General features: G+C 44.2%; 1 protein-coding gene across 2 annotated transcripts in view; it reads right to left on the bottom strand.

Moving 5' to 3' along the window:
- Positions 1-13,412, bottom strand: part of supt5h (SPT5 homolog, DSIF elongation factor subunit) — a 72,625-nt gene extending 59,213 nt beyond the window's left edge. For both annotated transcript variants that reach the window (XM_059951011.1, XM_059951012.1), the window contains exons 1-3: positions 13,283-13,412; positions 3,770-3,870; positions 641-845 (exon numbers count right to left, since the gene is read on the bottom strand). In XM_059951011.1, the coding sequence (XP_059806994.1) occupies positions 641-845; positions 3,770-3,850 (286 nt within the window). In that variant the 5' untranslated portion in view covers positions 3,851-3,870; positions 13,283-13,412. The remainder of the gene's footprint in view (positions 1-640; positions 846-3,769; positions 3,871-13,282) is intronic.
- Positions 13,413-15,918: the final 2,506 nt, after the last annotated feature.

Below are 15,918 nucleotides of genomic sequence, written 5' to 3'. Positions count from 1 at the left end.
CTGTCTCCCCTGACCTCCTGCGCACCTCCGGCAGTTTGTGTGTTAGTCAAGATTTCCAGCAACTGCAATATTTCTTGCACCTCTATTTCTAGCTGGGCTGCATTTAGAGTAGGGGTTCCCAACCTTTTTTATTCCATGGACCAATACCATTAAGCAAGGAGTCTGTGGATCCCAGGTTGGGAACTTTCTAGGGTATTGTGTGCAGTTATGGTCGTGAAAGAATGTGGAGGCTTTGGAGAGGGTACAGAAGAGAATTACTAAGATGCTAGATGGATTAGGGGGCGTGTTCTATAGGATGAGTTGGACAAACTTGGGTTGTTTATTCTGGAGCAACAGAGCCCAGAGTTTGTGATAGATAGATAGCTGGTACCTTGTTCTTTGGAGTCAAACTGTCCAATATGAGAGGTAAGGGGAGCAAGTTCAAACAAGATATGCAGGGCAAGTTTTCTTTTTACAGAGAGTGGTGGGTGCCTGGAATGAATTGCCAGGGACAATAGTGAAGGCCGACACAACAAAGGCATTTAAGAGGCTTTTATATAGCCACATGAATGTGGAGAGAATGAAGGACAAGGATAGGCAGAAGGGGTTAGTTTTGTAACTAATGTAACTTCAGGGGGAAAATGTTAATCAATCTCAGTACCAGCTTCATCCAAGATGAATCCACCATGTCGCGGTTTCTTCTTGGGTCGATCATCATCTTCTTCCTCGTCATACTCTTCTTCCTCCTCTTCCTCCTCCTCCTCCTCTTCTTCCTCTTCCTCATCAACTTCTTCAGCCTCTTCTTCTACCTCTCCTTCTCCCTCCGCTTTCTCACTGCCTCCCCTGCTGACATTCTCTTCCTCCTCCTGAATTAAAGATCAAAGTAAATTTATTATCAAAGTGCACATATGTCAACATACTGCCTGACCTCCAGAGATTCACCTTTTGTGGCCATCCTCAATAAATCCCTGGAATAGTGACCATAACAGAATCAACGAAAGACTGCACCAAATTACAGAAAATCGTTGAAATAGATTAATGGGATCAAGATTCACAAATGGAGTCCTGATCAGGGTCTTGACTTGAAACGTTGACTGCCCTTTTGTCTCCAGAGATACTCTGACAACCCCCGCTACAATACTCCTTGCAGCTTGCTTTCTCCACCAAAATTAAAGGTGACTGAAATCAGTCAACATTCTAACATTATCAGTGTTGAGAAGATCTAATAATTTGGAAAGACTGAGTGGATTGGAACCTTTTTTGTAAAAAAGCAAAATGATATCCAAGAGAAAAAGGTGAGGAGGAGTCATGGAAACTATTTTCACTTATGCAATAAGACCAATATCAAGTCAGACAAACATAAACAGGCAGACTGATGGCAAATGAAATTTAATCCTGATAAGTATGAGATGATGCACTTTGGGAGAAGTACTAAAGACGAACGCATGCATTGAATGGTACGGCCTTAGGAATGATTGAGGAACTGAGGGACCACGGTGTACAGGTGTGGCAGCACAGGTAGAAAAGTTAGTTACACTTGCAAATTTCTACACATATACCATGGAGAGCATTCTAACTATCTGGTCTAGGGTGGGGGCAGTGCACAGGATCAAAATAAGCTGCAGAAAGTTGTAAACTCAGTCAGCTCCATCATGAGCTCAAGCTTCCCCAGCATCCAGGACACCTTGAAGAAGTGATGCCTATCACCTGGTTTCCCTTCACTTCTGATCCAGAGCGATGGCGAACCAGTGGAAATGTGATCCAGTGGAGCTGTTGAAGCAGCAAAAGGAGCTCTCGAGGCCAATGAAGGAGGAGAAAAGCCCTCAAGATCAGGTTGGTCATCTGACGACTGCAGGATCGGCAGGTGGGCGGAAAAGCGCCAGGGCCGTGGGCCTCGAGTACTGGGCAGCTGCCACCGGCACGTCTCAGAGACTCTGCCCCAGTCTGAACCGGGTGAGTTACAGGGCTGCTGCAGCTGGACTGATCCCATACCCAAGGCTCACATACAAATAAATGGGGAAGGGAGGGGACTAGTGGTCACAACATGAAACTAATACAGGAGATTGGCTGACTGTCAGGAGGCAAAGTGTGGGAATAAAGGGAGCCATTTCTGTTGGCTGCCAGTGACTAGTGGTGTTCCATAGGGGTCTGTGTTGGAACCATTTTTTTTTTACGTTAATAGGGTTGTACTAACGTTAACGTTAATACAATAGGATCTTTTAGGAGACTCTCGGATAGGTACATTGAGCTTAAAATTGAGGGCTGTAGATAACCCTAGGCAATTTCTAAAGTTCAGCACAGCATTGTGGGCCAAAGGGCCTGTATTGTGCTGGAGGTTTTCTATTTTTCTATGTTTCAAAAAGGTGACATCATCGTTCAGAACCCTCAACACCATGGACTTGCCCTCTTCTCATTGTTACTATCAGGTAGGAGATACAGGAGCCTGAAGGCACACACTCAACGATTCAGGAATAACATCTTCCCCTCTGCCTTCATATTTCTCATTGGACACTGAGTAAGTGTACACAACTTCAGTGACTTTGACCATGGAATGATTGCTGGTGCCAGTTAGGGTGATTTGAGTACCTCAGAAACTGCTGATATCCTGGGGTTTTCATGCACAACAGTCTCTGGAATTTACAAAGAATGGTGTGAAAAACAGAAAACATACCATGAGCATGAGGCTCTGTCGGTGGAATTGCCTCATTTAAGAGAGGTCAGAGGAGAATGGCCAGATTGGTTCAAGCTGACAGCAAGGCGACAGGTAGCTCATAATAACCACGTTAGAACAAGGGCGTGCAGAAGAACATCTCAGAATGCACAACACGTTGAACAATGAAGTGGAAGGGCTAAAGCAGCAGAGGATCACATATAAACACTGAATATCCACTGACTGCATATTTTATATTAGGAAAGGTACAATTAAACGACCAGAGGAGATGGTATGGGTGGGTACAATCACAGGATTTAAAATGCAGTTGGACAGGAAAAGAGAGAGAAAAGTAATAAAAGGATATGGACCAAAGACAGGAAAATACAATCAACATAGATGGGCATCCCAGACAGTATGGATGAGTGGGGCGGAGAGCCTGTTTCCGTGCTGTACAACTCAAGTACCTAAAATTTCATATCAATGACTATTCATCAGACCTGCGAAAGATGGGAGAAGGGGAGTGCAGAGAACGCAAAGGAAAATCCTGTGATAGGGTTGTAGTCAAAAGATTCAGTATGAGAAATTCGCATAGAGCGAAAGGAGTTTGCAGACAAACTAACAAGTACAGAACACCAGTACGGGGAAGGTGAAAACAGTTGTAGAACAATCATCTGAAATTTTCAACATTCATTTCTCACCACGGAGATGTAAAAAAAATGAAATAGGTGATTGTAAAAAATGACTGAATTCTATTGATTTGCAAAGGTGTAAGTTTCCATGGGAAATATTCTCTCAAACAGTGGAGAAGACTGAAAACAGGACAAAGTGACAATGGGAAGGATAGTTAAATAGACAACAAAGCTGAAGCAGTAGCAGGACGAGTTGCTACAACTAAACAGAAGCATTCAACAAACCAACCAACAAACCCACGTTGGGCTTTTCCAAAATAGAAGAAAGCACATTGTGACATGCTAACTACACGTCAATCACAACCTCAAGTGTGATTGTATGGCAAGAAACAAGGTGGTTAAAGGGCAGATAAGGCATGTCCTGCAGTTAGGAAGGGAATCATCCACTGAAGGCAGAGTGGAGCAATGCTGAAAGGGGAGATTACACGGGAGAGTGTATTTGAAGTACCTCATTTTCCTCTTGTTCTTCCCCCTCACTGCTGCGGGAACTCTCATCGTCAGTAAAATTGCTCCCATCACTGTCTGACATCTTGTAGACTCAGTGAAAGGCTGAAATGAAAGAGTTTACTTAAGATATAGGGTACTTGGATTTTCAACGTGGATATTTATTTACAAAACTTCAGCTGAGTACGTGTGCATAAAAGAACCACATATTAAGATAACATAAATTTAAGGCTCTCTCATACAATGTATCATGATTTAAGCATTCAAAAGTAAAATATCACATTATACTTAAAACATTTTTCTTTATTGAGATGCAGTGCACAGTAGCCTCTCCCAGCCCTTCGAGGTGCACCACCCAGCAATCTCCACATTTAACCCCAGCCTAATCATGGGACAATTTACAATAACCAATTAAACTACCAACCAGTACATCTCTGGACTGTGAGAGAAAAACGAAGCAGCTGGAGGAAACCCACACGGTCATGGTGGAGAATGTACAAACTCCTTATAGGCAGCAGCGGGAATTGAACACTGTTCCTTGGTATTGTAGGGTCCTGTGCTACCACTACACTACCATACCGACCTATATATAAACTTTGAACAGATCATGCCAGCAAATACAATTATAACCAATATAGAGGAAGTTTCTTTGTATATTTTGACAATACGAAAAGCAAATCCCAAAAATGAATAAATTAAAATAATATATAAAAAAAGGAGAACATTTACAATGATAACAAAGTGACTACTACACAACTGATAAGAACTAGACTACATTTCCATCATTATCTTTCATATCAGATTTCCATCAACATGTTCTGCATCTCACACTTGCAGCATGCTTTTTATCTCTTATTCATTTTCCTATTATTTCTACACTTCCAGGTAGATCATCAGCATTATGTGTTTTGTCAAATGACATGAGCAATCATGGTCTTTCCATGACCACGATTGTTCTTGGCAAATTTTTCTACAGAACTGGTTTGCCGTTGCCTTCTTCTGGACAGTGTCTTTACAAGACGGGTGACCCCAGCATTATCAATACTCTTCAGAGATTGTCTGCCTAGCATCAGTGGTGATATGCACCAGCTACTCATACGACCATCCACCCCTTGCTCCTATCACTTCATGGGACCCTGATCAATACTCTTCATAAGAATGTAAGAAACAGGAGCAGGAGCTGGCCATCTGGCCCGTCGAGCCTGCTCTGCCATTCAATAAGATCATGGCTGCTCTGACCGTGGACTCTGACCTGCCTTTTCCCCATAACCCTCAATTCCCATAGTATACAAAAATCTATCCAACCTTGTCTTAAATATAATTACTGAGGTAGCCTCTACTGCTTCATCGGGCAGAGAATTTCGCAGATTCACCACTCTCTGGGAAAAGCTGTTTCTCCTCATCTCCATCCTAAATCTACCCCTACGAATCTTGAGGCTATGTCCCCTAGTACTAGTCTCACCTACCAGTGGAAACAACTTTCCTACCTCTAACTTATCTATTCCTTTCATAATGTTATATGTTTTTATAAGGTCTCCTCTCATTCTTCTGAATTCCAGCGAGTAGTCCTAGGTGACTCAATCTCTCCTCATAGTCTAACACCCTCATCTCTGGATTCAATCTGGTAAACCTTCTCTGCACTGCTTCCAAAGCCAGTTGTAAGGAGACCAGAACGTCACACAGCACTCCATGTGGAGCCCCACCAGTACCCTGTACAGTTGCAGCATAACCTCCCTGCTCTTAAATTCAATCCCTCTAGCAAACCAACCTTTTGTGATTCATGCACAAGCACTCACTCCCGTTCCTCTACACAGCAGCATGCTGCAATTTTTTAACCAAATAATCTGATTTTCCATTTTTTCCTCCAAAGTGGATGACCTCGTATTTACCAACATTGTACTCCATCTGTCAGATCCTTGCCCACTCACTTAACCCATCTATATCTCTCTGCAGACTCTCCATGTCTTCGGCACAATTTGCTTTTCCATTCAATTTAGTGTCATCAGCAAACTTAGATACATTCAGTCCCCTCTTCCAGGTCGTTAATATATATTGTGCCCAACACTGACCCCTACAGCACACTGCTCACCACTATTTGCCAACCAGAGTAACACCCAGTACACCAACACTCTGCTTTCTATTAGTTAACCAATCCTCTATCCATGCTAATACATCACCCCCAACTCTATGCATTCTTATCTTATGGATAAATCTTTTATGTGGTAGCTTATCAAACGCCTTCTGGAAATCCAAGTAAATAACGCCTATCTGTTCCCCTCTATCTACTGCAATTGTTATATGCTCAAAGAACTCTAGTAAGTTTGTCAAACAGGACCTGCCTTTGCTGAATCCATGCTGCATCTGCCTGATAAATCCATTTCTTTCCAGATACCTTGCTATTTCTTTAATGATTGCTTCAAGCATTTTCTCAACTACAGATGTTAAACTAACTAGCCTATCTTTACCTGCCTTTTGCCTACATCCTTTTTTGAACAGTGGCGTGACATTCGCCATCTTCTAATCCGCCAAGATCTGCCCATAGTCCAGAGAATTTTGGTAAATTATCACCAAAGCCTCTACTATAACTTCTGCCATTCATTTCAGTACCTTGGGATGCATTCCATCAGGACCAGGGGACTTGCCTATCTTCAAGCTCACTTTTGCTCAGCATTACCTCTTTAGTGATAGCTATTATATTGAGGTTCTCACCTCCCATCACAACCACAACATCTCTCTTTGGCACGTTAGATGTGTCTTCCACTGCGAAGACCAACACAAAATACTCATTCAAAGCCTCTGCCATTTCCTCATTACCCAATACTCAATTCCCCCTTCTTGTCTTCCAAAGGACCTACAATCACATTAGCCACCCTTTTCCACTTTATATAATTATAAAAACTTTTTACTGTCTGTTTTTATATTTTGAGCCAGTTTCTTTTCATAATCTATCTTCCCTTTCTTCATTGCTCTCTTAGTGGTTCTTTGTTGCTTTTTAAAGTTTTCCCAATCTTCCAGTTTCCCACTACTCCTGGCGACTTTGTATGCATAAGCTTTTAGTTAGATGCCTTTTATTTCCTTAGTTATCCAAAGCTGGCTCTCCCCACCCTTACTGTCCTTGCTTTTAACTGGAATATACTAGTTAAAAATCTCTTTGAAGTCTTCTACTGTTCCTCAATCATCCCACATGTAGCCCGTGTTCCCTGTCTACACTAGCCAAATCCTCCTTCATCCCATTGTAGTCTCCATTGTTTAGGTATAATACATTGGTTTTAGATCCAACTATTGCACCATTTGTATGAGAAATTCAATCAATGATCACTCTTTTCAAGATGATCCCTAACTTCAAGATCACTAATTTTACCTGTCTCATTGCACAGGACCAGCTCTAAGATAGTACGTTCCCCTGTAGATTCAGTAACTTGTTCAAGGAAGACATCACGGATGCATTCTATGACTGCCTCAACCAACTTGATTCACTCGATCTATGTGCAAGTTAAAGTCCCCCACCATAACTGCTGTTTCATGCCTCAGATATTTCTCTGTTTATTCCCTTTACTATTCCTAATATCTACCCAGATGGATTCAACATTCTTCTTCTTAGATTATATATCACCCCAATCTCATCTTTAATTAAGAGCACTACCTCACCTCCCTTATCTTCATACCTACCCTTGGATGTTTAATTCCCAATCCTCTCCACCCTGCAACCACATTTCTGTAATGGCCACTATATCATACCCTTTTGAATTGATTTATGGCACAAGTTCACTGACCTTGTTTCGAGTACTACTGCAAACTGTCAAAACCAACCCCCCCCCCCCCCGCCCATCCCATTTAGATGAAAGCCCTATCCACAGCCCTAGTTATGCGTTTTGCTGGGATCCAGGTCCCATCACAGTTCGGATGGAGTCCATCCCATTGGTACAGTTCCCTCCTTCTCCAGTACTGGTGTCAATTTCCCATTAATTCAAACCCATGTCTCCCACACCAATCCTTGAGCCACTCATTTAACTCTCTAATCTTCTTGACCCTATGCCGATTAGCACATGGTACAGGTAGTAATCCAGAGATTTGGTTCTGCTTTTTAATTTAGACCCTAGCTGCTGAAATTCCTTCTTGCCTATGTTGTTGGCATCCTGAATCTTTCCCCTCCCACTGCAAGTTCCTCTGCAGGTCAGATCAGAGACTGCCTGCCTGGTGTCAATGGTCACATAACCAGGACTCGTGATATGCACTGGCTACTCATACGACCATCCATCACCTGCTCCCGTGGCTTCACAGGATCCTGATCTGGGGGTGGTGGTGGGGGGGGGGGGGGGGTCACATCTACAACATTTGCTGAAAATACAAATCACACAGAGGAAGCAAATATGGGGCAAGCACAAGCTATCCATGGTAATGTACAATGCTTCAGGTTGAGGCTCTCCGGTGGTCAGGGTCAACTATCGATGTTGTGTCCTAACTATCTACGTTCAGTCGATACGCAAGCAAGGCAGTACAATTGAAGAGCAAGCTGTTACATGCTTCAATAAGGTTCAAAGTAAACTAATTACCAAAATACATTTATGTCACTATACACAATCCCAAGATTTATTTTCTTGTGGACATTCTCAGTAAACACAATAGAATAAAAGAATGACTGTCCCCTCCATTCAATGTGCAAAAGACAACTGAGCAAATATGAAAAGATAAATAATAGATAAATAAATATTAATACCAAGAACATGGGATGAAGAGTCCTTGAAGGTGAGTCTATAGTTTATGGGAACATTTCAGTGATGGGAGTGAAGTTAGGAGAAGTTATCCCCTCTGGTTCAAGAGTCTGATGGTGAGGGGTAACCTCTGTTGCTGAACCTGGTGGTGCAAGGCCTGAGGCTCCTGTACCTTCTTCCATCAACCATCAGGCAGCAGTGAGAAGACAGCATGACCTGGGTGTTGGTCGTCCCTGATAATGGATGCTGTTTCCTTCAACAGCTTTTCACGCAGATGTGCTCAATGGTGGGGAGGACTTTACTCATGGTGGGCCATATCTGCAACTTCTTGTTGGATTTTCCATTCAATGGCGTTGGTGATGCAACCAGTTAATTTATCCTCCACCACACATCTATAGAAGTTTGTCAAAGTTTATATGACATGCCGAATCTTTGCTGGTACAGGTGCAGGCTATCCCTTCTGTACAGGTCCCACCTTCCTTGGAAGAGAGCCCAATGATCTACAAATCTCATGCCCTCCATCCTACACCAACTCCTTAGCCACATATTAAACTGTATAATCTTCCTGTTCTGGCCTCACTAGCACGTGGCATGGGCAGCAATCCTGAGATCACAACCCTGGAGGTCCTGTCCTTTAACTAAGCACTTAACTCCCTGAAACACACACAAAATGCTGGCGGAACGCAGCAGGTCAGGCAGCATCGATAGGGAGAAAGCGCTGTCGACGTTTCGGGCCAAGACCCTTCGTCAGGTCTCAATGATGGTCAGTTGATAATGTGGAGACCCTTCGTCAGGTCTCGATGATGGTCAGTTGATAATGTGTAGGGGAAGGGAGGGGGGGGAGAGTAATTTCTTGCCCATGAAAATCCAGCATCTGCAGATTTCCTCGTGTTTGACTCAACTCCCTGAACTCCCTTTGCAGACCTTGTCACTCATCCTACCCATGTCATTGGTACTTACCTGGACCACCACCTCTGGCTGTCCACCTCTGACTTAAGAATGCTGAGAACCTGATACAAAATATCCCAGACCCTGTCACCCAGGAGGCAACACACCATCCAGCCAAAGTGTGAACACGTAACTATGTCCATTTGCTTCTACCACGCCCCAATCCACATGACAGATTTCCAAAATAAACACACAACACAATACAGACAGAAAATAGATACATGGCTCCTAAAGACCGAACAATAGACACAAGGCTCCCACACAAGTGTTCATCATAAACCATTTGATTTTGCAATTTTGGTGGGCAAGAAATTACTCTTCTCCCCCCCCCCCCCCCCACTACATATTATCAATTGACCAACATCAAAGCAGGTTCCTTAAGGTTGTTTTAGCTGGGGCTGGTTGTAGGGATAAGCTCCCACTACCTATTAAATGCTCCCAATGGCATGCATCGCAAATAGGCTCAGACAACCAAGTCCAGCTCCAGGCCTTCATGCCTGGCTTTAACTACTAAGCCTGGTGGAACCATTTCCACTGACAGGAGAATGGGTAAAGGCAGGTTACTGACACCTTAAAACCAATCACTTCGGGCAGATGGGGCTCGCCAGCTGTGGTTGGCAGCTCATCTAGGAGAAGGAAAACCCTGATCTCAAACCCCCAGTGCCTTGTGGCTCTACCCACTCATGGGGAAAGCTTTGGGGGCAAACCCCAAGGGAATAAATCTGGGGCTGGAGTCCCAGACGCAGTCTTACATTGTTCATTGCTGACTGGCAACTCTTGCGACGTTGCTGGTGCCAAACTGTATCGGTCTCTGCCGTTCCTTTGGACTCAACAGTTCCATGAGGTGGGGGGAGGAGGCTTCATGAGCAAAAGCTTGCTCTCCATATCATGCTGCCCTGGCTTGCGTGTCATGTTTACGGCTGAGACGCAAGATCCATAGTCACCACTGAGCAAGGAAGGGCCTCAATATCAAAATACACTGATCATTGTGACACCTCACTCTCTGTGTTCCAAGAAACTAGAGAAGGGCAAGTTTCAATGATGCTTCCAATGACAGTTTAAATGACCCAAATGGAACCTAGTTGCTGGTTCATATTCCAAAGCCAACCAAGCCACCTTCATCAAAGCATACAGTTTAAAAAAAATAAACACAATTAATTTCAAAGAAGGAATTCATAAGAACGCAAATGACTAGCAATCATCAAAAGAAATCTTTTGCCATCAACATCCAAGAGGCTACGAGATCTGGTTGTCAGCCTAAATGCAAATTAAAGTTTCCCGAAGGGAAATTAGAAACATAGAAAATAGGTGCAGGAGTAGGCCATTCAGCCTTTCGAGCCTGCACCGCCATTCAGTATGATCATGGCTGATCATCCAACTCAGAACCCTGTACCTGCTTTCTCTCCATACCCCCTGTTCCCTTTAGCCACAAGGGCCATATCTAACTTCCTCTTAAATATAGCCAATGAACTGGCCTCAGCTGTTTCCTGTGGCAGAGAATTCCACAGATTCACCACTCTCTGTGTGAAGAAGTTTTTCCTCATCTCGGTCCAAAAAGGCTTCCTTAAACTGTGACCCCTCTTTCCGGACCTCCCCAACATCGGAAACAAACTTCCTGCATCTAGCCTGTCCAATCCCTTTAAAATTTTATACGTTTCAATAAGATCCCCCCTCAATCTTCTAAATTCCAGTGAGTATAAGCCTAGTCGATCCAGTCTTTCTCATATGAAAGTCCTGCCATCCCAGGAATCAATCTGGTGAACCTTCTCTGTACTCCCTCCATGGCAAGAATATCTTTCCTCAGATTAGGAGACCAAAACTGCACACAATATTCTAGGTGCGGTCTCACCAAGGCCTGGTACAACTGCAGTAGAACCTCCCTGTTCCTGTACTCAAATCCTTTTGCTATGAATGCCAACATATCATTTGCCTTTTTCACCGCCTGCTGTACCTGCATGCCCACCTTCAATGACTGGTGTACAATGACACCCAGGTCTCGTTGCATCTCCCCTTTTCCTAATCGGCCACCGTTCAGATAATAATCTGTTTTCCTGTTCTTGCAACCAAAGTGGATAACCTCAAATTTATCCACATTAAATTGCATCTGCCATGAATTTGCCCATTCACCTAACCTATCCAAGTCACCCTGCATCCTCTTAGCATCCTCCTCACAGCTAACACCGCCGCCCAGCTTTGTGTCATCCACAAACGTGGAGATGCTGCATTTAATTCCCTCGTCTAAATCATTAATATATATTGTAAACAACTGGGGTCCCAGCACCGAACCTTGCGGTACCCCACTAGTCACTGCCTGCCATTCTGAAAAGGTCCCATTTACTCCCACTCTTTGCTTCCTGTCTGCCAACCAATTCTCTATCACATCAATACCATACCCCCAATACCGTATGCTTTAAGTATGCACGCTAATCTCCTGTGTGGGACCTTGTCAAAAGCCTTTTGAAAATCTAAATATACCACATCCACCGGCTCTCCCCTATCTACTCTACTAGTTACATCTTCAAAAAATTCTATAAGATTTGTCAGGCATGATTTTCCTTTCACAAATCCATGCTGACTGTTCGATGATTTCACCTCTTTCTAAATGTGCTGTTATTACATCTTTGATAACCGACTCTAGCATTTTCCTCACCACCGATGTCAGACTTACTGGTCTATAATTCCCCGGTTTCTCTCTCCCTCCTTTTTTAAAAAGTGGGGTTACATTAGCCACCCTTCAATTCTCAGGAACTAATCCAGAATCTAAGGAGTTTTGAAAAATTATCACTAATGCATCCTCTATTTCTTGGGCTACTTCCTTAAGCACTCTGGGATGCAGACCATCTGGCCCTAGGGATTTATCTGCCTTTAATCCCTTCAATTTACCTAACACCACTTCCCTACTAACATGTATTTCCCCCAGTTCCTCCATCTCACTAGACCCTCGGTCCCTTACTATTTCCGGAAAACTATTTATGTCCTCCTTAGTGACAGAATCAAAGTAGTTATTCAATTGGTCTGCCATGTTTTTGTTCCCTATGATCAATTCACCTCTTTCTGACTGTAAAGGACCTACATTTGGCTTGACCAATCTTTTTCTTTTCACATATCTATAAAAGCTTTTACAGTCAGTTTTTATGTTCCCTGCCAGCTTTCTCTCATAATCTTTTTTCCCTTTCCTAATTAAGCCCTTTGTCCTCCTCTGCTGGTCTCTGAATTTCTCCCAGTCCTCAGGTGTGCCGCTTTTTTTTTGCTAATTTATATGTTTCTTCTTTGGATTTGATACTATCCCTAATTTCCCTTGTCAGCCACGGGTGCACTACCTTCCCTAGTTTATTATTTGCCAAACTGGGATGAACAATTGTTGTAATTACAAACCAAAGTAGCAGTGATTCTCTAGGAGGGGAGAAACAGTGCATATCCATTTCATCCGAGGGTGTCTCACAAGGCTAAGTCAATTGGGGCTATCTGTACTCTGGGGAGTAATAGAGTCGATTTCCATTTCAGGGAACTAACTCACGTGTTAGCAAATTGAAGGCTCACTATTAAAATACAATCACATCCAAGCAACAGACACAAACGACTCCGTCTGGGCAGACTTCTGGGTTGGGCAGTCTCCTCTTAGGAATAAAACCTAGCGGCTGCGAATGTTAAATTGGGCCGAACCGGAGGGGAACTCAGGTAAACCCAGGGCAGCGGTGCGGCCTAGCTGGTATACCCAAGCCTGGGACTCAGTTAGAGACAGTGCGGCGGATCTGCTCCGCCGCCCAACTACCACCACACAACGGAGGCGTCGGCAGAGGTCAGGTCGCCGGCCACGTCAACCACATCGGTTACCGATCCAGCAGTCACTCACTCACCCGAACACCCAATGTGGGTCCAGCGCTGCTGCCGCCCGGCCCGCCGTCGTAAACGCGACCACAGCACCGCAGCGGGCGTGGGCGTGGGCGTCGCTGCGTCTGTACGTGCGGGGGGAGGGGCCACGCCGCCACCGTGCGTGCGCGGCACCGCATCGGGGCGGCCGCGCTGCCTCCCGTGCGAGCGCGTGACTGCGCGCCGCGCCCTCCCGCTTCCCCAGCTTCAGAATGAACAGCCAGCCCCAGGGTGGGGATAGGTCTCTACCACAGTGGGGGGCAAGGCGCACCTTCCCCCTGCTGGCCGGCAGGTCACCCTCTCGGGCAAGGTGCAGCACCCCCGATCTGAGTCATGTGAAGCAGGTGGAGAATACAGTATCGCAAGTCCTGGTTATGACGCCAGGCAGACAATCTCTGAAGGGCATTGACAATGGCTGGGGGTCACCCATCTTGTAAAGACACTGCCCAGAAGAAGGCAATGGCAAACCACTTCTGTAGAAAAATTTGCCAAGAACAATCATGGTCATAAAAAGGCAATGAGTGCTCATGCCATAGGAAATGGCACATAATGACCGTGAGGCCATGGGAGAATTGAAATTGAATTGAATTGACTTTATTTCTTAAATCCTTCACATACATGAGGAGTAAAAATCTTTACATTTTGTCTCTGTCTAAATGTGCAATTCCAGTAATTATAATTTATAATAAATAGTTTGGGTAGAGTACACTCAAGTCAGTATGAGTTCATCAGTCTGATGGCCTGGTGGAAGAAGCTGTCCCAGAGCCTGTTGGTCCTGGCTTTTATGCCGCGATAGCTTCGCAGATGGTAGCAACTGGAATAGATTGTGGCTGGGATGGCTTGGGTCCCCAATGATCCTACAGGCCCTTTTTACACACCTGTCCTTGAAAATGTCCTGAATAATGGGAAGTTCACAACTACAGATGCGTTGGGCTGTCCGCACCACTCTCTGCAGAGTCCTGCGATTAAGGGAGGTACATTTCCCATACCAGGCAGTGATGCAGCCAGTCAGGATGCTCTCAATTGTGCCCCTGTAGAAAGTTCTTAGGATTTGGGGGCCCATACCAAACTTCCTCAACTGTCTGAGGTGAAAGAGGCGCTGTTGTGCCTTTTTCACCACACAGCCCGTGTGTACAGACCACATGAGATCCTCGGTGATGTGGATGTCGAGGAACTTGAAGCTGTTTACCCTTTCAACCCCAGATCCATTGATGTCAATAGTTAGGCCCTATCTCCATTCCTCCTGTAATCCACAAGCAGTCCCTTTGTTTTTGCAATATTGATGGAGAGGTTGTTTTCTTGACACCACAGTGTCAGAGAGATGATTTCTTCCCTGTAGGCCACCTCGTTTTTGTTTGAGAGAAGGCCAATCAATGTAGTGTCATTGGCAAATTTAATTAGCAGATTGGAGCTACGGGTGGAGATGCAGTCATGGGTATACAGGGAGTAAAGGAGGGGACTCAGTAAGAAACTCAGGTGGATAGGTGTATGAAGGGTAGATGGAACTAGGTGGTGGGGAGGGTAACAAATCCAGGTAATGGGGAGAGAGGAATGGGCAGGGGAACAGAAGAAGAGAGAACCTCAGTGGACTAGTGGGAGTGGGAAAGGAACGCAGGAGGTGTGATTTACCTTATACAGGAAAACTCACTGGTTGTAGTCTAACCAAACAGGATATCACACACAAAATGCTGGAGGAACTCAGCAGGTCAGGCAGCTGCTATCATCATCATCATTATGTGCTGTGCCGCGTGACATGGGTGTGTGTTGGTTCGGATTTCCAGTATCTACCAAATTTCTCTTGCTTGACTATGATTGTTTTTGGCAATTTTTCCTGCAGAAGTAAAGTCCAAAGATGTACTGATTGGTAGGTTAATGGTTCATTGTGAATTATTCTATGATTAGGCTAGGATTGAACCAGGGGATTGATGGCTCACTTGACGGACCGGAAGGGCCAGTTTTGCTTTGTATCTCAATAAATAAATAAATAATGGTTGTTGGTGACCTTTCTGCTACTCCCATATAAATCTCTGTTAAACCTTTCTTTTCAACTTGATTCATTACCTTCTCCTTTTGTCCAGTGCTATCATCTCCCCGTCATTTTACTTTTTTTACCCTGACCCCAACAAAAACCAAATCTCGTTCCTTCCTCAATTGATTCTTCTTCCTGCTTCTTACTTTCAGCCTTAAAGAAATATACATCACAAAACCAGGCTCTTCGGCCCATCATGTTCATGCTCACCATCAAGGTCCTGCCAATACTGATCCAATACCAGCTCTTGATTCATTGCTCTGCTACTGATGAAAGATCACTCACTTTATTACAATAATCCTGTCTCTTCCTTTTCCTAATACTTCCTGACCTTTTTCCATATGTTCAGCCTTGTCAGTTCTTATGTCAAAATGCACTTAATTGACAAAAAGCATAAGGGAAGGTCCTTGCATTCGAGTGATCTCTCTCTTTCCCTCAACGCTGTTGGCAGATGGTGCCATAGCAAGTTTTAATCAGCATGGATTGTAGATTTGGACCCTCAGGCTTACAATGTGTTCTAGTTCTGATTTGCTCTTTCTTGTTACTACTTCTGAGCGATTTTTGATTTTGTGTTTTATGTTCTGTGTTTTTGCT

This window comes from Hypanus sabinus, chromosome 26 (genome assembly GCF_030144855.1).
Source record: "Hypanus sabinus isolate sHypSab1 chromosome 26, sHypSab1.hap1, whole genome shotgun sequence".
NCBI lineage: Eukaryota > Metazoa > Chordata > Chondrichthyes > Myliobatiformes > Dasyatidae > Hypanus > Hypanus sabinus.
This window is presented reverse-complemented; position numbering and strand designations above follow the sequence as displayed.